Consider the following 23,252-nt stretch of genomic DNA (forward strand, 5'->3'; position numbering starts at 1 on the left):
ACGTCATTAGCGCGCGCTGCCGCTGCCGCCTTCGCTTTCTGCGCAGTCGCGGTCCCGGCGACTCCGAGGCTGTCACTCCGCGCGGCGGGAGGCTGAGAGGCGGCGGGCAGGGCTGGGGATGCTCGAGCGGGCGCAATGGCCCCAGCCATGCAGCCCGCAGAGATCCAGTTCGCTCAGCGGCTGGCGTCGCACGAGAAGGGCATTCGGGACCGGGCGGTGAAGAAGCTGCGCGAGTACATCAGCGTGAAGACGCAGAGGGAAACAGGTGGGCTCCCGGCGGGCAGGCGTGCCACATGGCGGCGGGCGGGAGCCTGCCGCTTGCCTCCGTGTTCGCACCGGCGGACCCGCTTCCCGCTGCTTCTAGTCCGGTTTTACGGCTGAGGGACTGCGGCCGACAGGGCTAGGTAGTCTGCTGAAAGCCAGAGAGTGGGGAGGCTGAGGGCAGACCCAGCCTGTTCTCCACGAGCCTGCACCCGGAGTCACTAGACTCAGCCTCGTTTATTCTGGGGTGCTTCATTGATTGATTCACGCTGTCGTTTTACCAACACATTTAGGCGTTGGGGTCACAGGAGACGAGACAGGATCCCTGCTCTAGAAGAACTTGTACATCTGGTGGGGGGGGGGAATGGATAACCAAAATAGAGCTTATATAAGTCTAGTAAAGGAAATGGAAATTCGGAAAAGCGCTCCTCTACATAAGCTGTTCCAGGATCGCCTCTCAGGGATGATGTTAACAGGTCTGAACAGAGGCGGGAGAGCAGAGCCTGCCTTAGGAGCGTCTGTAAGACGAGGGAGGGAGGATGAGGATGTCAGGACAGAAAGTTGGAAAAGCAGGCAGCGGCCAGGTCACACAGATTTGTAGTTTGGATTTTAACTGCAGTGGGGTGTTGTTGAAGGATTTCATTTACCGGATCCAAAATACGTTCGTAAACCCTCGAGGTTGTGAACTGCAATAGCAATGGAGGTTTTATGTTTTGCTGAGATATGTAATTTTTTACTGCTAATACTAATGCATTTGGAGCCTACTTGAAAGAATAAATATTACCTCCCCCTGTGCTGACATTCTCAGTTGTTTTTATTTTGAAGAGAAATCACAAAAGACTACCCAGGAAAGAGAAAATACAATTTGATGGGAAGTCTGCTAGAAAGGAATGAAGACCAAATTCCTGACCTAAGTCTGTTAGAGCCCTCCCTGAGATTGGATTTATTATGGTTTCAGGGATCACATACGTCCTGAAAGTTCCTGAACCTAAATTCCTAGCCCAGATTTTTGCTACTTTCAGCTCAAAAGTACTCTCTACGTGGATGTCCTCCAGGCACCTCAGACTCAGAATGTCCAAAAGTGACTCGTGTTCTTCCCCAAAAAACTTGTTCTCTTCTGCTGCCTCTGCTCTCTTATTTGGTCTCCAGGAGGACACAGGCATTGTCCTGGACTCCTCTCCCTCATCTTCTCCCCCAGCCCTCAGTTCTACTTGTTCCATCTCCAGAATTGCTCTGCCCTCTTTATCTCATCTAGGCTTTTGAGTTTGCTTGCTTCCTAACTGATTTCCTTAACACCATTTGTGTCCCCCACGAGCCTGTCCTCCACAGACCAGCCCAGAGTTGTCTTTCCAAAACAGCTTGGATCACACCACCACCTTCCTGGAATTGCAGGTGTGTGGGTTATGATGCCTTTCTGTTCCCACCTTAACCAGTCACCAGTGTGACTGCTTCGCTGGTTCCTGGTGTGATGCACACCATTTCTCGCCTCTGCCTTTGCATCTCCTGTTCACTCTGAGAAGCTCCCCACCCTTGGTGCACTCCCACCATTCTACTCAGTACCCACTTCCTCCAAAGCGCTTTCCCTGTCATCTCACCTGCACTCCTGTAGGATTCCAGAATACTCAGTGTGTATTGTAACACTGAACTACATTGCTTCTTAATTATCTGTTACTGTGTCACTTTTCCCCCAAAACACTGAGAGGTTCTATTTTCTTAGCTGGAAGTGGGAGCACATCCAGGCATGTGAGGGCCTGTGTGTGTGCAAGAACAGAAGACCATATGTAATGCCTATAGGCTGAGACTGTCAAACGGAGCCTGTTGTTCACTCCCCGTTAGTGAACAGGCCCCAGGATGTGCAATGCTTAGGGGACACGGGCCTGAGACCAGAGTGCTTACACCAGTGCCACGCAGCCTGTCTGAAGCACCCATCATACCTAGAGTTACTTGGCTTGTGCCTCTTGTTTACCACCATGTCCACATTGCATGGAGAATAGCAGGCCTTCAAAAAAATAACTGCAAAGTGAATGTTATAGACAGTGATGATAGGACAAAATATACACGGTCTCTGCCACAGCTGTGCCCCATCAAAATAGAAATGCAAGTTCAGAAATAACTTGGCCTGACATTTGAATCTCATTGACTGGCTCAGATTTTTTTGCCTCGTCTTAGGCAGTAAAATCTGGAATGTTACATGTCAGTATAACTGCCCATCAGCAACATTGATAGCTTTGTGATTTTGAAAACAAGATTGGAAATCTCTGTAGAGCTAGAAGCAACTAAACGTTGCTCTGTTCATGTTCAGCCTTCACGTAGTGTGGTCACTGTCTGCGGTCTTACCCGAGGGCTGTGGTCTTTGCCCCTCTTCACTCATTCTTGTATTCAGCACACACATGTGAGCACCTGCTGTGTGCTGTTTCTTCTTGGCACTGGGAATACAGTGAAAAAAAACAAACTTCCCTGCCTCTTTTGTCAGTTCTGCAGCTTTAAGCATTTAACATGGACTGAAATTGGGCTGTATCGTGCAATCAGCCTGTGACAGTTCATTTGTACTCTCGCTTTTGTTCAGTAGCGCATGAAATAATGGTACACCTTACAGGTGGTGGCGTCTTAGACTCAGTGGCAGTAATGGGGGAAATATGTGTGTATTCATACTGATAGGGTCAGGGGGTCTCTAGAGCCATGGGTTTTAATAACGAGGAGCTGTGGATGCTTTCACACAGTGTCAAGTACGGTCAAGTATAACCCCTCACCCCACCCCACTGGGCTGTGCTCATTTCCTAGAGGGAATGGCTGTTGGATTTTCTAACTTCTCAGCTCGTTGTTATTTCCTTACCCTCATCTCACTTTCATGCTCACCTATGTTGTTGTCAGAAACTTAGCTGTATTAAGAAACTCAACCCCAGGCAGAAAAAACAGATCAAAACACAATCCTAGAAGGAAACTGCCTCAGCTAATGTGCTTTACCTTCAGAGTTTTTAAAGAAATTAAATAATGAGCATTTCTCTGTTTTGCTTTAAATGCTTCAAAACTGGCTTCTTGTTTTTACCTGCTAAATTCCTGTTTACTAGCTAAATTCCTGGATGAAAACAAGTGGTCTGTGTATATAGAAAATAGATGTTTTAAAAGGAGAAAGAGCCTCAACAACCTATGGGTAGAGGACGTAAGACCAACTGAATAGGTGCTTTGTTCTTATGCAGTGCTTCTCATACATACTCTTAATTTCGACCCTGACCATAAACCTTATAGGTATTATTGGTGAGGAAACCGACGCTAAAAGATCATAATATATGCAGTACTTGCTTACATTCACCTAGTTTATCCTACTTTGTTCTTCCAAAAGATTTGTCCTTGTACCTCCTAGTGAAATGTTAATGAAGACTGTTCATAACATCCATCAAGACACGAGGATTATGCTTGCTCTCCATAGGCTTGGAAACGGCAGGTGTGTGCTTTACCTAATGCTGCGGCTCCTCACATCTCTCAGCTGTTGTCCCATGGCCTGTGGGCCCCAGGAGGTAGAAGGGTGTGCGCAGCTTGTGGTTTGGTTGTAGACGGTGCCAGCAGACGTTGGATGCTTGAATGATGAGTCAGAACAAGGCTAACCAAGCTGATACCATTTAAAATAAGATTAACATTGCCCAGTAAATGAAGACTGTAACAAGGAGGCAGGGAGCTCAGGGTACAGACAAGTTTAACCTCAAAGGAGTCATCTTTGCAAAAGTATCCCAAAGTTTCCCCAGTTTCCCCAGGGCCAGTTGTATGGAGCTTGAGCAAATCCTGAATCTTTTGTAGGGTGTGCAGCTTACTTTGCAAGACCAATGAAAATGCTGGTGTGCAGGGTGAGATGCTAGCTTTCAGCAGAGCAGGGCACTTAGGGGAATTCATCCTATAAAGGTCCACACCATTAGCTGGGTTTTTGTTGTGATGACCTTGGCTTCCTTCGATTACTCAAATAATGCAGGTGACGCCACTGCCGGCCTGCCCCATCGCTAATAAAACTACGTTTATGTATGTGTTTATTATTTATATGTGTTCATTTGTAACAGTGAGGAATTGTATACTCAAGTGACAAAGGGCTTGTGCAGGTGAGCAAATGAATTGCATATGGTATTGTTTTCACTGCTGGAGTACGGGGGCTCTAAAATGGGGTCTTTGTGCTGTTTTGCCTTTTAGGAGGTTTCAGTCCAGAAGAACTTCTAAAAATCTGGAAAGGACTCTTCTACTGCATGTGGGTGCAGGATGAACCCCTTCTACAGGTAACCTGCAGTCCCTTCACCGTAATCCTATGCTTTGGGGCACAGATGGGTGAAAGAGACTTGCTTTCTAATCCAGATCAGCCTCTTGAGGTACCCCAGCAAACTGAAAATTATTGCCTCAGGGACTCCACGTTCACCTCCCTCGTCCATCTAGGGAGGAACTCAGTGTCCAAGCAGTGAGGTTAATTATCTTTCCAAATAAGGAAGAGTACACACAGATACAAATCTGTTATTTCTCTGTCCCGGGTTCATAGGTTCCATGGTAGGTTTTATGTGACTGACTTTAAGGGTTCTGTTTCATCTTCTATTATTTGTGGTCAGAAATGGCATGGCACTAGTCTGAGGGGCTTCGGGCCCTCCTCTGGCACAGCTTGAGCACCCCTGGGCCTGGGGGCCACTTTGCTGGGTCAGAGCAAGCAGTAGCCCCACATCTGATGGCCCACCCTGAAAGTCACTCCCTGGGAACTTGGCAAAGATGTCCATGTACTTCTGGGCCCTGTCTGCTGAACACACTGAGCCGCACCACCAAAGCTGAGGAAGAAAATGCTTTTCACTGTTTAAAAAAAGCCCTGCTCTGTTCTGGCGTGTTAAAGCAGACCTGCCTCTGTGGAAGCAGACGCTCCGCCTCGAGGAACGCTGAAACCTTCTGATGCATAAAATACACACCGCAGGCAGATTTCACTTGCCTGGGTTTTGATGGGCAGCTTTGCCACGTTTCCCAAGCCATGGAATAACTTGCTTCGATTGGTTGCCTTTACTAGACTGAACATATTTTGAGTAGGATAGCAGGGCAAAATATTTTAAAATTATATTCTAAAGTAACAACCAACAGCTTTATTGGAGAAAGAAAACAGATGAGCAGGAGCATTATATTCAAGTCTGGGAGTCCAGTTAGAACGGGTGAGGACTTGAGTTCATGCGCAAGGACTACGGACGGGACCATATGTTCTGATCAACTGAGAGCAGAATTCTGCTGACACTCCCCAAGATAGGCTTCTTTGGAGCCCAGACCACCAACCTCCCCCCAAAAATGTCTTGCTGCTTCTTAGCAGGATGTGCTCCGCAGATGGCTCTGTTGCCTAAGACAGAGCCTGGAGGTGCTGTCACCCTTTGCTCTCTGCACCCCTGGCCGCTGCAGCCTGTCCCCAAGAGAGCCAAGGAGAGGGCCTCCTGGTTCCCCACACTGAGAGTCACAGAGTGAGTCCCAGTGCCTAACCCCAGCAACTCCACTCCCAGCAACTGGCATCTGTGTTTTTATTATTCTGGGTATTAGGATAAAGTCTCAGTTTAGGTTAGAATATATTTCTAAAGCCAGGAATTGACAGCTAGTTCATTTATTCTGTAGGTCTTTTGATCTGATAACCAGCAATACTTTTTTAAACATGTAGCTTAAAATTTTTTCAGGGGCATATTCAGTAGGCACAATAGCCCATTGAAGTTGGGAATTTTACATTTGATAAAATTCAAACATTCCCATAGCGAGAGGTTTGAGCCCCTCCCCTGGCAGATGGAAGGAGCAGCAGGCGACCCTGCCACAGAGCTGCCACGTAATGACCCAGCGTTTCTCCCCACCCACCCTTGCAGGAGGAGCTCGCGACCTCTCTTTCCCAGCTCATCCATGCTGTCAACAACTCAGAGGCTCGTAAGTCCTGATATTTTCCTGACTTTAAAAACTTCGTGTTCATCAGATTCAGTAGCTCATCTGGGAATCTAGTCTCTGCTGTCGCTTCTTCCTTCCTTCAGAGTTTTGGTTTCCCGGTGGCCTAGTTTAGCGTGAACCTGGGGCCACTGGTGTGTAGTGTCAGGCAACAAACCCGTGGAGAGAACGCTGAAGCACTTAGCTGCCAACTAAGAGGACATGCGAAGAGCATGTCTTGTGGAATACCACCTTTGAGTTGCAAAGATCTTCAACAGTATTTAAGAACACGCAGTCCACCGCCATCTCCAAACCCGGCGTTACTTTGATCCTCTCTAGAGGCTGTGTGTGCCTGTGCTGTGGCTGCCGGGACGTCCTCCTAAGACGAGAGCCAGTTAAGGTCATCCCCCGTAATAAACTGTGAAGTGACCCCTCTCTACCAGAAAGAATAAACAAAGGGAGGAAGAACCATTTCTGAGGCACTCAGGCTTTGATCACATAAAGGAGGAAAAAGACAGTGTCATTAGTTCATCCTGGGGAGCAGAATAAACCCTCTTAACAACCTTAGTGACCCTCCCTGGCTCGGAGGTTCAGCAGAGTCCCGGGTGACTCGCTGAACAAAGTCCTGCACGTGACATGCGGTGTAGGTTTCCATAAGAGAGGTTTGTGTAAGAAGTAAAGCCAAAATCAACAATTCATTTTTGGATGAAAACGCTAGTTTATTGACTCAGAAGAGAAAAATCGGATGTTTTTGAGAGCTCACCAAACATGAAACAAAAAGCTGAGTGTCTGCATGGACCATCCAAGCAGTCATCAAAATTAGTGGCTTTGGATTGATTGTTGGACATGTCGGGTGGGAAGGGCCTGTGGATGTGGCTCAGGACATTTGATTTTAGTAGAAACAATGTTTTAAAGGAAAATGCTTCAGAGAGCATTGTAGTTGAACATTAAGATATTGCCAGCCTCCCTGTGATTGTGATTATAATATGCTTTTATGTAAATGTAGAAGAAATTGTGAGCATATTTCACGGTGGGCTATATTTTCTAGCTGCCCAAGAATTCTTGAGAATCCATAGTAAATGCTCCTGGTCTGTTTCCTACTGTGTGGTTATATGTTGACCTGGAGACCCAGCACTCAAAGCCTTTTGTCTGCTGCAGAGCACCTGTTCATTCAGACCTTCTGGCAGACCATGAGCCGTGAGTGGACGGGGATAGACCGGCTGCGCCTGGGCAGGTACCACAGGGTAAGACCGAGTGCCTGGGTCCCAGCCCACAGCCCAGCTCCCATGACGGGAGGGACAGGGCATCTCAGAGCAGAGCTTATCTGTGCAGCAGAGTGCGCACCAAGCTTGGTAGATAAGGGATGGGGTCATCAGATACCATCTGCTCATGTGCCCAGTGGCTGCTCTGTTGGGGCTCTTCAGCTACTGGGGATGAGGTTGGGGGTCCTTAGTGAACATTTCTTTTTTTTTTTTTGTATCATTAATATACACTTACATGAACAACATTGTGGTCACTAGACTCCCCCCATTATCAAGTCCCCCCCACATGCCCCATTACAGTCACTATCCGTCAGCGTAGTAAGATGCTATGGAATCACTACTTCTCTTCTCTGTGCTATCCTGCCTTCTTAGTGAACATTTCTTGATCTAGAAGTTAAATAGGATTATTGTGGATATTTTTTCACTTTGGGGACTCAGACTGTACCAGGCTCATTGGTCTCCTCACTCTGCTGAGCTGATCAGTGTTCGTTACTTCCCCTTTTGTAACAAACGTTGTCTGTCTTTAGCTGATCCGTCTGGTCCTGAGGCAGTCTTTTGAAGCTCTGAAGCAAAATGGCTGGGAGGAAAGGTGGGTAACTATTGGGGATGTCATTCGTAAAGATAATCCTGTGTTTTTCAAACCTTTTGATTGATCCGCGTGTGTGAATTCCCTGGGATTTGCCTTCCACTCTGTTGAGCACTGTGAGAGGCAACTCATCCTCACATGAGAGACCTGAGACCCCAGTAGCAGGTCACAGAAGAGCCGAACACCCAGGACGGCCAGCGCTTCACACCGATGTCAGCAGCTGCTCTGCTCCGTGTGAACGTGGCCGGCCTTACATCGCCCACCAGGCCGTGCAGCGCAGCACTGAACTGTTCTCTTTTGGGGAGGAGAAAGGGCTGGCATGATGTCATTAATAGAACCACGTGTGTTGTCTCTTCAGCCAAATCAAGCTTTTTCTAGATATCCTGATGAAGGAGATCCTGCATCCTGAGAGTCAGGCTCCGAATGGAGTGAAATTCCACATGATTGATATTTATCTGGATGAACTGTCCAAAGTGGGCAGGAAGGAGGTAAGGAGCAGTCAGACATCCTGCTGTCTGTGTGGTGAGACCGCAGCTGACCTGAACGGGGCTCCGGCTCCTCTTTGAGCATCCCGTGAGCCATGAATGAGGTGCCTGTTGTTGGCTGTGCATGACCAGTGTCAGTGCCTTGCACACCTGCTCGGCCTATCATTAGACACAGTCCCTCCCCATCTAGTAATGTGCAGACACAGCTAATGGGCCACGTGGAAAAAGATTTATGCACTAGGGGTGCACATGGCCATGTTACTTACAAAACAGATGCACGCAGCCTACACAGTCCAGTAAGAAATTTGATAGCATGAGGAAATGCTTGTGATACCCAGTTGAAAAGCACAGGACAAAAGGGTAATAGGCGAAGCGGTGCAGAAAGGGTGAAACTTTTTCAAGTACACAAAGGGCTGGGAAGGAAGCATATTTGTTATCCAGTGCTTGGGATTTTGAGCAAGTTTTACTTTCTTTCACACATGTTATGCAGAGAACATGCTTTTTTTTATTATTAAAAGAAAATGCAAATGCTCTATTTTTAATTCCTTCATCTTACAGTTTCTGGTAGCGTCCACATAGAGCTACTCCATGGAGGAGGGAATGCGCTCTGGGGGTATGGGACAGCACAGGATGGACTGGGCGGTTTCCTCTGGCCACTTGCCGCAGTGCCTGAGCGGCCAGCCCCAGACATCTGGGAAATCCGTGTGGGTGTGTTTTGGGCCTTGGGACCTAAGTGTAAGTCTGATATGACCTATGAGAAATGCAGTGGCTTCTTACGGGCGCATCAGAAAGGAGAAAAGGCTCTTTCCCTCATTCCTTTTCCTGTTTCACTTCTTAATTTCAGCTCTTGGCAGACCAGAATCTCAAGTTCATCGACCCTTTCTGCAGAGTTGCTGCCAAGACAAAGGAGTAAGTCACTCGCACCTGTTTCTACTGCCCCAGTCGGTGCCCCTAGTCCCAGGTGACAGCCATGGAATTTTCATGGAACTTGTGGCAAGGTGCCTGAGGCGGTCGTCCAGAGCTGAGAGCAGCCGGGCTCTTGATTCTATTCACAAGACCTGTGGCTTTGGGTCCTGATCACCTTCTGACCTTGCAGTGTGACCCCAGTCATCCTAGGCATCACACCCTCCCACACCTGCTGGTCCCACGGCTTCCATCCCTTAGCACGTAGCTGGCTCCTCCGGCCCCAGGTGGTCAACGTGGAAGGGTAGTTAGGAATGCGATGCTGGCTGCCCAGCCAAAGGGTCACCCGGGTGCTAGGTAGGCTGAAATGGGCCGTGCGGTGACTCCCCTCTACCCTTCCCTCTGCACGCCTGCAGGTCAAGTCCAGACCATTTGATTAACCACATTCTCTCTGCTGTGCTTCCACCCTCAGCCACACACTGGTACAGACTATAGCTAGAGGTGTTTTTGAAGTCATTGTAGATCAGTCTCCTTTTGTACCCGAAGAGACAATCAAGGAACAGAGAACTAAAGTGGGTGACAGTGGCCTCGCTGAAGAAGGGGTACCTGAAAACAAGGCGGCGCAGAGAAAGACAATCAGTGCAGAGAAGACGGGTGAGAGAATTTCCTTGAGCAGCCTTGTCTTTTAATAAAGTTTCATCAGACAGTTTTTAATACATTGATACATTTGTTGGAATTAAGGCACTGGCCACAACCCAGCACTTCACGGGGTGGCTCTGCCCCGGACACCGCCTGAGGAAGTCAAGGCGCGTGACAGCACCGCGTCTGCTCGGCAACGCCGGCCCACGTGCACCTGCCCCTCGGGCTCCCAGGGCTTCCTCCCAGGGCCTTACGCTGTCGCTGCCGCTTTGGGATTTGTTGGTTTGTGGTGTGTCAGTGTTCGGGGTGTGTTCAAATATCCCAGAGTGGACTAGTGTCTGTGAGAGGCCCCCGTTGTCTCTGCAGCTCTCCTTCCGGCTCTGAGCACCCCCAGGGCTCCTTGTCTTGACGCTTGTGGGCTCCCCCTGTGGCCTGCTGGTGTTCTTACCCTCTTAGATCCGCGGGGATGGCTTGTGGAGCCTGATTCTAAAGTGGCAAGCCCATCAGAACAGCCTCTAGGTGCATAGCATTAGGTAAATGGGTAGGTCAGGGTATGCCCACACCTTTGAAATGCTTAAACATTTATATGTGTCTTAAACAATCTGGAAGGATATATACCAATATTTGGCTACTTTATGATTATAGGTGATTTCCACTTTCTTTGTACTTTGTCTCAATTTCACAATGATCATATGTAATTTTTTAATCAGAAAAAAATAAGTCTATAAAAAGAAAATGAGTATTCTCATTTTTAACTTCACTGTAGGGACCTTGAATGGATGTTGTGTGGCCTCCGCTTCCCTGCTCCTCGTCACGCGTCTCTCAGCTAGGGACACTCTCACAGTCCTCGTGGCATGTCCAGAAATCTCTCCCAGTGTCATTCGTCAGTTGCTTGTCAGGCACCTGCACCTGTCAGACTCTGCTCGGCTTCCCAGGGCTGTGCCTTGAGGCCACACCACTTAGCAGCTTCCCCGATTTAAAAAGCATGAACCTTTATTAGAAATTGTTATCTACTTCTCTGTGGCCTTTAACCCTCTGAATTATTTTTTAAGTGCTAAAAGTTGCGTCAGCATGAACTCGTGTTTCCTGAGGCAGCCCCATGAGAAGTTAGAGCACGCCCACAGGGACTGTTACCACAGCCCCGACATACCTGACACGAGGGACAGACTCCCGTGCCTGCCTTCCTCCCACCTCCTGAGCCCCGACCCCAAGAGCTTCTGTGTGCTGGAGCACGGAGGCCGGCAGGGTGTTACCTATAATGTAATTAAAGACAAATGTGTGCTTTCTTTGTCCAGGGGCTGAAAATCCAAAACCTTTTTTGGGAGGTGATAAATGTATTTGCAGGGCTTTTCTCTGTAAAGAAGTTTTAACTTTTACTAAGAGACACCTAAGTGGAAGGTGGCTGCTCTGGAAATAGTCCTTGCTGTGTGTTTGAAGAATTTTGTCTTTGATGTGTTTTGATAGCACCAGGTGAACATCACTCCAAAAAAGATGGAGTCGGTGATGAAGGCGAGAGAGACAGCAGCGGAAGCGTGGAGGACCCCAGGCTGCTTCTCCAGGTTGGTGGCAGCCAATGCTGTTCACGGAGTAGAGATGCACTGTGGGGGACCCAGCTGGGTGGGGGTCAGAGTCAGGGCCAGTACAACCCTGAGGCCCGAGGGGGAAAGGCCTTTCTAATCCTTTCAGCCTCTCAGGTCACCTTCCTCGTAGTGAGTTTCCTGGAGACACATTTAAGTATGGAATTTTGAAAGATGTCAGTCTTAATTTGGGCTGGAAGTGCTAAGATTTGTTGTGTTCCATGCAACAAAGTCAGGTCAGTGGTACTTTTCAAATAAGGTTAATATGTTACCCAGTGCAAATTGGCATTTAGATTAAATTTACACAGATGCACACCCAGGACCACTTCTGTGGTTTATTTTACCACAGTTTTGGGTTTTTTTAAGGAAAAATAAATAGAACAAATAAAGAGTAGCTTCCTCCAAGAGTAAATAGAACACATTTTTCAAAGACACTGATTAAGCTTAAGCTTTCTGTCACCAAGTCCATGCACATGCTTGTTTAGACCCCTGCTGCTGTGAGCCTCCAGAGCCCCACACACAGGGTTTTCTTTTCTGCGTTGGTGTGAATCCCAGGCAGGCCACAGGTTTACATTTCCCTTTTTCTTCTCACATAGTTTGACTATAAGGCTGTTGCTGACCGACTCCGGGAAGTAACCAACAGGAAAAACATCCCTCCCTTCAATAGGAAGCGTCTCTCCAAACTAATCAAAAAGTAGGTAATTGGGTAGAGCACCTCACCAATGACCACTCGTATTTACTTATCTCATGGTGTCAAGCTGGCTGTTTCGTGGTCCTGTGCCGTTTTCCTTCATGGCAGGCAACATGCACGTATGAACAAAGGCTTTGTGCAAGCTGCTGCCCCTTGAGGTCTGCGCTGCAAGTGCAGCAACCAGATCGCTTTTGCTATTGTAAGGAGAGACCTAATGATGATGTCTGATAGTAATAGATCAAGAAACTGACAGAAATATACTGCCAAGGTGTTGCCTGTCGGTGCCAGCAGATAGGTGGGAGCTGCCTACTTACCCCCGCCTCCCGGGACGGTCGTGCCAGGAACGTCCTTGTCATCATCGTGGCTGCCCCGGTACTCCACCGCAGAGCCCGGTGGCCATTCTCATGGATGACGATAGCTGAGTTTGCTGACCCCCTGTACAGGCAGGCACTGTTCTGAGCACTACAGTTTATCTCATGTTGAGTAAAGCTCTTACAGCTAGGGGGATATAGTCACTAGTATTATGACAACTTCATATGGTGACAGACGGGAACTGCACTTACCCTGGTGTGCATCTTGCAGTGTGTAGAATTGTCAAATCACTGTGCCGCACATCTGAAAGCAAGATACTACTGTATATCAACTGTCCTTCAATTTAAAAAAACAGAAGGGAAAGCCCCATGTGATGGCTTCAGTATGTCCCCATTTTACAGATGGGGACAGGGAAGGTAACCAGCTTGTCCAAGATGGCAGCTCCCAGGCGGCGGAGCTAGACTCAGACCTCCTGCCCATGCTCACGCGGCTTTGCCCCAGAACCCTGCCTCCCCACATAGTCCTCTCTGCACCCTACTGTTCTAATGCTCCAACATGGAGTGGGGTACAGAGCACTGCCAGGCACTCCCCAGCGTGAGCGAGGGGTGGATGGGATGCAAGCAGAGTTCTGGCCTCTTCCACCTTCAGGAGCTGTGAAGTTTCAGTGCCTTCAATTTTATTTGGATGCCGGAGGCAGAAGCTAGCTCCCCACACGCCCTGGACAGTCCTGCCTCTATAGCCCACGTGCCAGGCTGCCCCTTCAGCCCCACTCCTAGAGGAAAAGAAAGTGAACTGACACCCAGATCCCACTCTTGCCTTAAAAGTTTAGTGCACATGTTTACTTACAGAAACAGAGGCAGTTTCTTTAGGAAATTCTGTTGTTTCCTTTTTCAGATTCCAGGAGCTCGCTGAAGGTGAGGAAAGTCAGACGATTACAACTGGTGATAGTCTTACATGAATGTGGATGTTGCTGAGGGCATTTATACCAAATATGGAAGAAAAGGAATGAAAGACACTGATTAAAAACCTAGAAAGCTGTAGCCTTTTGGAAGGTCGTCAGTTCACTCGCAGCCTTGCTGAGCAGCAGCCCGAGTAGAAGCACAGTAGGGGCCCCTTTCCTGCCCCCTCTTTCCTGCCAGGGACCGAAGCTGAGCCAGAGACAAGACTGCCCTGTCCATCGCCAGGCAGGGGGTAGCCCCTCTGGTGGAAGGAGCCGTGTCATGCTTCCACAGGGCGTTCTGTTATCCTTGGAAGGTTCTGCTTTGATCCTTTATGAAGAAGAAAAGCTGAACTCCAGGGGGTGGGGGGTACCTTCATTTGTGCTTATGATCGGTTGTCCCAGGGGAAAAGCTACGGTCTGTAAGCTTGGTTGCATGTGAGCAAGTCAGTGAGTCATGTGCCTGGGTGCTCAGCGTTGGGAAGCACCGTAGAACCAGCTGGAAGGTGGAGACCGATCGGCCAAGCCCCGGGCACCGAGCTGTAGGGATGTCACCCGTGGTGACGGAGCTCTTTCAAGACTGCAGTTCCTGCATTGACACTTTCAGGTTTAGGTTGGAGATATAGTGGACAGGGAAGAGGAGGCAGAAACTAGGTTAAAAATAATCTGTGAGAAGTAGGAGGGGCATGGCTGGTGGGCCCCTGGGGACAGAGATGTGACAGTGTCAGAAAGCTGACTGAGTGGCTCTGCTGTCCCGCAGGTAGTATGCCTCAACTCAGTTTCACTGAGGACATTTCTGCTGGTGAAGATGACCAGACCCTCAGCCCAGGAAGGCCTAAGAAAACAGACAGTAAACTCTCTGAGAAGCCTGGCGTGGAGGAAGAGGCAGGTGAGTGCAGTCTCTGGTCGGCGGGGTGCAGAGGAGGGGTGTGAGCTGGCCCCAGGGGGCAGCATGCCTCTGCCCCCTGAGCCCATGTCTTCCTGAGAGCTGACAGGCTAGAGCTTTGGCTTTAATGGCTAGGAAATAAGGGCTCTTTGCCAGTGCTGTTTTCTGTGGACCCACACCCCAGCCTTCCTAAACCCAAAGCCTTTATTTCCCCACAGGGCTGAGGGCATGGAGGGAGCTGGGCAGGCACTGCCTTCCGCAGCAGTGCTTGTTACCACTGCCCTGGGTCTGTGGTTTTTTGCCTTTGGATCTGAAAATTAGCAGAAATATGAGTATTATTTCAGTTCCATTTATATTGAAATAGGCATTAGGAAGGTTTCTAGCCCCCATTGGGGAAGGGAAGGAATGGGGCCATGAGAGAAAGCTGGGTGCCTGGAGGAGGACCCAACTCTGACGTAAAATGTGGGGTTCTGTCTCTACTCACAGCACCGTGGAATCCCCCACAAGGCCTTGCTGGGCCTCCCTGGCCTTGGGGTGCTCGCCCACGGGCTTCTGTGTTTTTGTAGGAAACAAGTTCGTTCCTGCTGAGGGAGAGAACGGAGGCGGCGTTCGGAAGAGGAGGAGGAGGAGGGGGAAGAGCCGCCTCCAGCCTGAACACTTAGGGTCCAAGGATGGAGTGTCCCCAGAACAGAATGGAGACAGTGAGCCAGACGCATGTCCAGGAAGAGGCCAGGAGCTGAGTGTCGGGGAGCCGGGGGCAGAGGCCGCGCCCCAGGCCCACTCAACGAGGAGGCAGCTGAGGGAACGGAGCCCGAAGGCCTGGGGGGAGGGCACACCGCTGCGCCACCCATCCCGTGGGGGCTCCGGCAGTGGTCCCAAGCAGGGGCCTGCACCCCAAGCTTCCCCGGCCAGTGCAGCCCTGATCCTGAAGAGGAAGCGGAAGCTCGGAGCCCTCCCAGTCAACGGCAGCGGCCCGCCCACACTGGCATGGCCACCACCCCCGGAGGGCCCTCCAGCCAGCCCAGAAGACGGAGGGGAAGGTTCAGCCACCCTGCTCCAGGGCACAAGACTGAAGAAACAAAAGGGGGAGCCCAACGGCCTTGACCTCTGCAACCTGTTCAATCAGAAAATTGCCATCTTGAAAAAGAGGAGGAAAATGAAAGAGATGTCTAACTTGGTAGGACACAGTGGCGTGCTGGAGTCCGAAGTCAAGTTCTCCCAGGCTCTGGTAAGGTGGCCAGGCCCAGCTGAGGCTCCCGTGCAGCGGAATTAGGCCCCGATTTATGGGGGCACGCAGGGGACAGGTCAGACCTCTGGGCCAAGGAGCAGTCATGGTTTATTACCAATAAGAAAATAAACAAATGAACAGGATGTCTTGTTTTAGAGCGACCTCCCCTCTCCGCCTTCCCTCCCTCACACCTCCTGCCTCCAGGCCGCTCAGTGCACAGGGGCTGGCGGGGGGCCAGTGCCAGACCAGGAGAGTTGTCCCCATGGCCAGGGTGGGCACTGCCGCCCTTGGTGTCACCAGGCAGGCGTGTGTCGGCATCCGAGGCTCGTGTCCTTTTTCTCATCATCATGGCCAGTCGTGGGCCCCCTTGGCTAAAGAGGAAGCCTAAAGTTCTCATTTGCTTATCTTTCTATCAAAAAGTCCTTCCCACTTGGATCTCTGGAGCCCAATGTGAACAAGGAATCGGGCTCCAGATCTACTCTTGACACCCACCTCTCTGGGCCTGTGACACGTCTGTAACTGATGATCAGCCCACACTTTTGCTGGCACACAGCCACGCACATTTGAAAGGGCTGCAGCCACTTGCCCTCCTTAGCGGCAGAGTGGAGTCGTGACAGACGTGACTCACGGAGCCCTGGCCCTTGCGGAACGAGTACGCTGAGCCCTGGCCAGTACTCTTTGCCTGTCCTGCTTTGCAGCCTCTGTTTACGGGAACTGGTGTAGTCGGTTAGATGCTCTCCCAGGCCTAACAGTATCTCCAAGTGGCCGGGCAAGTTAGTTTACAGTCAGTAAAGTCAGCCTTTTTCATGTCTCATTCCTCAGGGCCACTGGCAGCCTCTCTTAGGGTTGGAACAGCTGCTAAATAAGTCACAGGTTTCCTCCACAAAAAGGCAGTGTGTGTTGTATGTGTCTGCTGGGGGGATGGCGCATGTGAGGGCACCCCCAGTGGGGTTGCAGAGCACAGGGTCTCCCAGAGCCCTGGACCCCAGAACTAGAGTGGAGCCTGTGCCGTGGGTGGTTGCAGGGTAAAACCCCAGTGAACCCCCTCCACCTGCCTGTGTGGGCCTCCAGAGCCTAACTAGGGTAGTCTCACACCAGACTTCCCATGGGCAGTGTTCTGTGATCAGAAGTGAGGAAATGAATTACTTGATAGATGGTCTCTGAAAGGCAGAAACCTTGAGAGCCTGGGGCCTAAGCTTGAAAACAAATATAAATGGGTTCTCATGGCTGGAAAGGTCCGGGACCTCCAGCCCTGTGGGCATGGCTCCTCACCCTCCTCTCGCCCCGTGCTTACCTAGGGGAGCAGTGGGGCCTTTGGCCCTGTGAAGAAGAAGAAGATGAAGACGGAGAATGGCTTTGTGCAGTTCGACACCCCCTTCTTACCAAAGTCCATGTTCTTCAGAAAAGCCAAGCGCAGGTCTGCTGCCTCTCCCAGCCCTGCCGTGCAGGTACGTACACCCTCTGACTGCCCTTGGCCGGCCCTCTGCTCCCTGGCACAGCCCATTCCTGCCCAAAGGCCACAGTCAGTGGCTTTGCACACTCGGTCCAGCCCACTGCTGCCCTCCGACCCCAGCTGTGCCGTGGGCAGGCTTCTTGGCCTCTGCTTCTGTCCCAGGCCAAAGGTTCCTGCTCACAGGGCCCGGGTGCCTCTGGGGCCATAATCTCCACCCTGGGAGCACAGGCTGCTTACTGGGGGGTGGTCTGGGATGGCAGGAGGGATTGGCGGGGGTCTCCAGCATGACTGACGATGTGCATCTGCGTCAGTAGGACCGCAGTGAGGTGTCACAGAGCCTACAGAAAGGACTGGGGTCTCCTGGAGTGAGAGCAGGGAGCGAGTCCTGCTGGGCCCTGGGGTGTGGTCTGAGGGACGAACGGGCCCCCGGCCAGCAGGCCCCTGCACAGCCCAGGACGGCTCAGTCAGACAGGACGGCGTCTCAGCCGCCGCTGTTTTTCTCCCATTGTTATTTGTCCCATTTGCAGCTAAAGAAAACACCATCCAGTTCCAAGAAAGTCACCTTCGGGCTGAGCAGGAACATGACGGCAGGTGAGCGTGGGTCTGCTTTCTTCTGCAGGCATTTCCCACGGAGGCATCTGAAGCACGCCCGCCCGGGGCAGGGGTCTTGGCCCGTCCCTCAGAAGTCAGTCCCACCAAGCTGTTAGGAGGGCAGCCAGGGGAAGTGAGGGGCTTTCGGGGCCTCTGGGAGGAGGCTCCCTGGGGGCAGATGACGTAAAAGGCGTCTCCCCAGGCTGCCTGCCTGCCTGTAGTAACTCCAGCCGTCTTGGCCCAAGATCTCATGGTCTGATGGCTATAGCTGCCTCTGCTCAAGTTTGGGAACAGTGGGCCTGAGAGGAGAGAAAAGAGGCTCATTCTTGTCCTACTGCTTTTAACACTGGTGCCATTCTTTTATTTTTTCAAAGGAAACCAGCTTTTTTAAATATGTGAATTAAGGTCTCATTTGGAGGACCACAAGTGAATGTGCGCATGTGCAAATATGCCGAGAGGGGTACCCTGTGAGGTGCTCCTCCGGCCCTAGCCCTTGTCCTCCCAAGCTGGAGGACGGGAGGGGCAGATCCGCCTGGAAGGAGGGCTCACTGGGGCTCTTGTTCCATGAACCCCAGCCCCAGGGCCTCCTGCTGGAGCCTCGGGGCCTCTTCCTTTGGGGAGCAAATACGATCACATGAAGCAGTGTGGCGAGTGGCCTGTGCTTCCTCAAGGCTCCTAGGGCTGCTGCCTGTGGGGTTTGTGATAGGCACTGCCCTGGCCAGGAGCGAGCTTCCTGGCTCCCTCGGGGCCCTGGGAGTGTGACCTGTGGCCACGCCCAGTGGGGACACCATCTGGGTGGGTTGGTGGGGTGGGATTCAGACCTGCTAATACAGCCTTGCTTCACCTGGGGCAGAGTTCAAGAAGACAGACAAGAGCAGCCTGGTCAGTCCCACGGGCCCCTCCCGAGTGGCCTTCAACCCTGAGCAGAGGCCCCTGCATGGAGTGCTCAAAACCCCCACGAACTCCCCTGCCAGTGCCCCCCTGAGGACCAAGAAGCCACTAACCACCATGCCGAAGAGGAGGCCGACGGCTATGGACTTCTTCTAGGATGGCAGCAGAGTCCTTCTGGAAACTGCTTTTGTACAGTGTTCTATGAATCATACATTCACAGATGTGGGGCCTCTCTGTTGTTTCAGGGCCCCGCAGACAGTGTACCGACCTGAGTGGGGACTGCCGGGCACTGCCTCCCGCCTCATGGCAGGACCCAGGCCGCAGGGGTGCCCAGGGGAGCTCAGCACGCAGCCGGTGCACTGCATCCGTGATCAGGGTATGCAGAGCCGCCCAGGGCTGTTTGCCGTGCTCAGCTGGCCAGCTGCCTCTAGCCTGATGGCCTCTTCCTTTGCCAGCACACAGGGCTGCGTTCCCATGTTCTGGGGGTGTTTGCCAGCTTGCGATCAGGATGATCCTCAAAGCCAAATCGGCAGCGCCATCCTGTCCTGTCCACGTGTCCTCTGCTGGGGGATGAACCTTCACGTGGGGCAGGGAGAGGGGCCCCCGCCCTCAGGGCACTTCCACCCTGTTTCCTACCTCTCCGGCCACCCCAAGTGTCCTCACTCTGAGAGCCAGCGCCCTCCTCAGCTCTCGCCTTGAACTCTGGCCTGGGCACCGAGCATACTCATGCTGTCACTGTGCTCGATCGCCCTTTATATACAAGTGTCAAGCCAGCAACCTAAATGGCTGGCGTTCCCCAAAACAGCTTTCCCAACTCAGATTAAAACTCACTTCTTCGGAGGTATGGTGACAGTGTCTGCAAACCTGGGTTCCTGCTGGAAGGCGGAACTCGGCAGCCTTTAAGAGTTGCTAGTGCATATTTGTCATAGCTGCCTAGTCCAAAATGTTGAAGCTTGCACTTACAGGATCTTATTAAGTTCTTATTTTAGTTAATTACAAAATTCGGGGATGGAAGGCACTCAGACTTCAGTTGAAGAAGCAGAAATGGAATTTAGAGCCTGCTTGAAAGCTGATCTTGTTTGGGGAAGCCATGTCTGCCCGGGACCCAAGTGATGGGTCAGATGAAGACTCAGAAATCAGGTGGTCTCCCAAGGAAGGCCACTGGGGCCTTGGGCTCTTTCTTGAGTTTGCACAATAACATAAATGGCAGGCCTGAAGAAAGGATGTGTAATTTGGGGGCATGTCATTTGGGTTCACAGGTGCTTGGGGATCTCGGGCCTCCTGGAAGTGGGAGCTGTCTATCCGCATCCCCTGTGCAGGAATCCCAGTTTCTCACCGAAACCTGGGCCAGCCTTGCTGTGTTGCCCAGTGGTCCTGGCCACAGCCCTGGGTGACGGGAGGCCTGCTGGGATTGCAGGGATCTGTGGACGGACTCGTTCCCTTAGGGTGCGGCTTCGTCTTCCAGGACCAAGGCAGACAGGTGTCGGGGCCGACCTGCCCGGAAGCCTCCAGTAAGGAGGAGGTGTTGCCTTTGCACCCTGCCTGCTCTGCAGTAGAGTCGGTCACGGTGAGACCATGAGAGAAGGAACAGATGACACCACGCTGTTAAGTGTCACGAGGAGCCTCACATCAGCGTGTCATTGAGGGTGGGTTTTAGGGGCTGCACGGGGCATGGTATTTACAGTCTCTCAAAACCAAACCTGATAGTATGAAAAGACTGTATCTGAATACTCAAATATTTTTAACTTCATTTAAAAAAAAGTTTCATTATCCTTTGTCAAATTATTTTTCTAAAAATTATTTCAGCTTTAAAGGTGGGTCATATAGCTGATGGGCCATGTAACCCAGCCATGTTACGATGTCCTAGCAAGACCTTCCAGGGCAAAATGGCACGTATGTTCTCTGGATGAGTGCAGGGGCTTGTCTGCATAGCATTTACGTATCCTCTGTTCTGAGGTAACAGTGGGCCGGCGCCTCCATTAGCATCACGCCGTGGATGTGGGCCCAGGATTGGCAGTGTGCCTTGTGCGTCACCTGTCCTCTAAACCTGCCCCAACGCCCATTTTATGGGTGAGTTTAGTTGGTTTAGTCTGGCTTTTTTTAATGCCTAAATTTTGGCAACAAGGGAAGAAAAAAAACAATTTTTAAAAATTCTCATTGCATATACAATGTGTCACATAAAGAAAATGTATTTAGAATACCAGTTTTCTATCTGATGCTTGTTATTTTCCTAGGCAAAAACGCCAAGGGCACTTGGAAGCACACAGTTTAAGTTAATACTGGTGATCGTACAGCGCTTGGTAAAATGACCACCCTCCCCCCACCCTGTGTGCCTGGTCAGTTTTGTACCCATGGGCATCACCTTTTACAAGTAGATTATCCTTTCTAACTTTTACTGAACTGAGAGCACAAAGAATATTTTAAAAATCTGGAAGTAGCTGTTGGTGTTAGAAATAAGAAATTCAATCCATCTTTTTAATTTTTGTGTTTTCCTGAATTTACCTGACTGCTGGCAAGAAAGTTTGTCATCGATTTGCATTGGTGTCTGCAGGGCTCTTGGCACTCATCAAAGCCAAGTCCAATAAAAATAATCGGTCTTTGCCCAGAGATTTGTATTTGACCTTTGTATTGACGTTTGTCAGGGTGCACAAAAGGCTTCATCTTCGGGAGCTGCTGTAATGCAGCAGGACTTGGAGTGTGTTGGCGTCAGTCCTGAGTGCTTAGAACGACTGCAGGCACCTGCCCGTCCTGCGTCCATCACCCAGAGCCCGACAGGGCTGCTCTGGCCGCCAGGCATCGGCATCGCACCACGGCCTCGGGTGGCAGAGGCATGTGGGGAGGTGCCCCCGCCCTGGGGAGGCTCCTCAGCTCTGTCCCAGGGAAGTGACCGCTGCAGGTGCTGAGGGCACAGTGGTATTGGGCAGGCGGCTCGCTCTGCTGGGTGTCATTAGTGGGCAGGCTGAGTGTGGGCATCAGGCTGTTAATACCTACCTGTTCCACGAACAAACTCAACTGTAGTCTGTATCCCAGACAAGTCCACAGAGGGCCACGTAACCCATAAAACAAGTAAAATAAAAGGCGCCCCCGGCCAGTCACAGATCCTCACCTGTCCCTGAGCCTCAGTGGTGGGACCACAAGCATGGCTTATTCACTGGTTCCTCTACAGTGGGCATTTAGGTCCAGTCTGTTACAATTGTAGTTCAGGTGACAGCTGAGATGTGTGTCACACCGTCATGGAAACTGAATACTCCCCAGAGGGGGTCCTGTTCTCTAGGACACCCAGCTTGATTGTCGCCTGCCAGGTTCCTGTCTTCTAAGACCTCTCTGTACTTGGGAGGCCCAGGGCCTCACCTGTGGGGACCCACCCCCCTGAAGGTACTGCAGCCACCAGGGAGCAGCTGTTACTGGAGGTTTGGGGGTGCATCACTCACCCACCACAAGCCTGAAGTCATGCTTAAAATGCCACTTTTCAGAGGCATCCACCCCTGGGGATTTCTCAGCATTTCCAGCGCCAGCTGTTAGCCTACAGCCCACTGTGGCTTCTGTGATCCATGGACATCTGCTGTCCTGCATTCCCATCTCAGTCTGCACAACCATTCTGCTGTTCCTGGCCCCCGTCACATGCTTAGCTCTGGCCCTGCTTTTCTACGAGAGCTCACATGTTGCTTGGCTTAAAACTGCAGGAGCCACCTCCTTAGATGGGCTGCATGTCTACATCTCCCTCCACACAGACAGTGCGTCCTCTCCACCGTTGGTTCCCTCTGCAAGCCTGCTGAGCGCCCGCTGTGTACCGCAGAGGTGACCGCACAAAGTCAGGGCCCTGATGGAGCCGACCTAATGGGGCCACAGACGAGAGAAACATGCTGTCAGCAGGGGATGCACTCCACGTGGGAGGCAGGAAGTGGGGTGCTGCCTTACAAACGATAACCCCCACCCTGCAGGTCTGGCCAGTTGTGTACAGATGGGTCTCAGACTTTACAAACGTCCTGTCCTTCTAAGTTTCTACCGAACTTAGAGCACAGTGTAAGATAAATTCTAGCCGAAATAAGCAGGCAAAGAGAGGCAACAAAGGGCCAGGTAATTTATTTAAATACCCCCGGGTGAGGTTCCATGGCCTTCTTGCCAGAGTCCAGAGAACTCACACCGGGTCAGGGAGGTGGGGGCTTATAAGGGATTAGGAGGGGGAGGAGTGGGCAAGCTATCCTAGGGGGTGTTGAGAGGTATGATTGGCTAAAGGTGACATAATTGTCAACTAGAAACTTTTTTCCTTCCAAGAGGGAGGAGGCTGACATCCGGGTCTTGGCACATCAGGATAGAATTCAGGGAGAGCTGTCCCCTTTCCATATACGGCACGGACTTTGGGGTCTGGTCTGTTCTCCCCCTATGGCATCTCTCTGTTCTGTTTGCATGTCCTTGTTTTTCCTTTCTCCAGCCTAACATTTCTCAGTAAGTTGCCGGAATATTTTTAAAAAATGAAATCTTAATATTAAAAAGACTAAAAGCTAAAGTTTGTTAACTGTGTAACCTTTATTTGCCTTTGAAATATTTTGTTGTCATTCTGGTTAAATAGATAAGTATTGCTTCATAGCAACCTATAATCCTATTTAAGCAAGTGCCAAAAAAAAAAATCAAATGCAAAAAGGTGCTTTTACCTCTGG

At 50.9% G+C, this 23,252-nt stretch overlaps 1 protein-coding gene across 3 annotated transcripts; it reads left to right on the plus strand.

Annotated features, from left to right (window-relative positions):
* Nucleotides 1-53: 53 nt before the first annotated feature.
* On the plus strand, nucleotides 54-21,199 carry RRP1B (ribosomal RNA processing 1B). Of its 3 annotated transcripts, XM_036911992.2 has the most exons (17): nucleotides 87-265; nucleotides 3,623-3,703; nucleotides 4,435-4,517; nucleotides 6,102-6,159; nucleotides 7,312-7,397; nucleotides 7,943-8,004; nucleotides 8,360-8,489; nucleotides 9,331-9,395; nucleotides 9,862-10,043; nucleotides 11,493-11,587; nucleotides 12,202-12,299; nucleotides 13,503-13,522; nucleotides 14,306-14,434; nucleotides 14,998-15,659; nucleotides 16,958-17,107; nucleotides 17,640-17,703; nucleotides 18,557-21,199. In XM_036911992.2, the coding sequence occupies exons 3-17, from the start codon at nucleotides 4,488-4,490 to the stop codon at nucleotides 18,748-18,750; spliced, it is 2,025 nt and encodes a 674-aa protein (XP_036767887.2). In that variant the 5' UTR covers nucleotides 87-265; nucleotides 3,623-3,703; nucleotides 4,435-4,487; the 3' UTR covers nucleotides 18,751-21,199. The 3 variants fall into 3 exon arrangements, with proteins under 3 accessions (XP_036767885.2, XP_057361061.1, XP_036767887.2); XM_036911990.2 differs by lacking the exon at nucleotides 3,623-3,703 and having other exon boundaries at nucleotides 54-265; XM_057505078.1 differs by lacking the exon at nucleotides 3,623-3,703 and having other exon boundaries at nucleotides 54-265; nucleotides 14,998-15,608.
* The last annotated feature ends 2,053 nt before the right edge of the window (nucleotides 21,200-23,252 follow it).

This window comes from Manis pentadactyla, chromosome 1 (assembly GCF_030020395.1).
Source record: "Manis pentadactyla isolate mManPen7 chromosome 1, mManPen7.hap1, whole genome shotgun sequence".
NCBI classification, from domain to species: Eukaryota; Metazoa; Chordata; class Mammalia; order Pholidota; family Manidae; genus Manis; species Manis pentadactyla.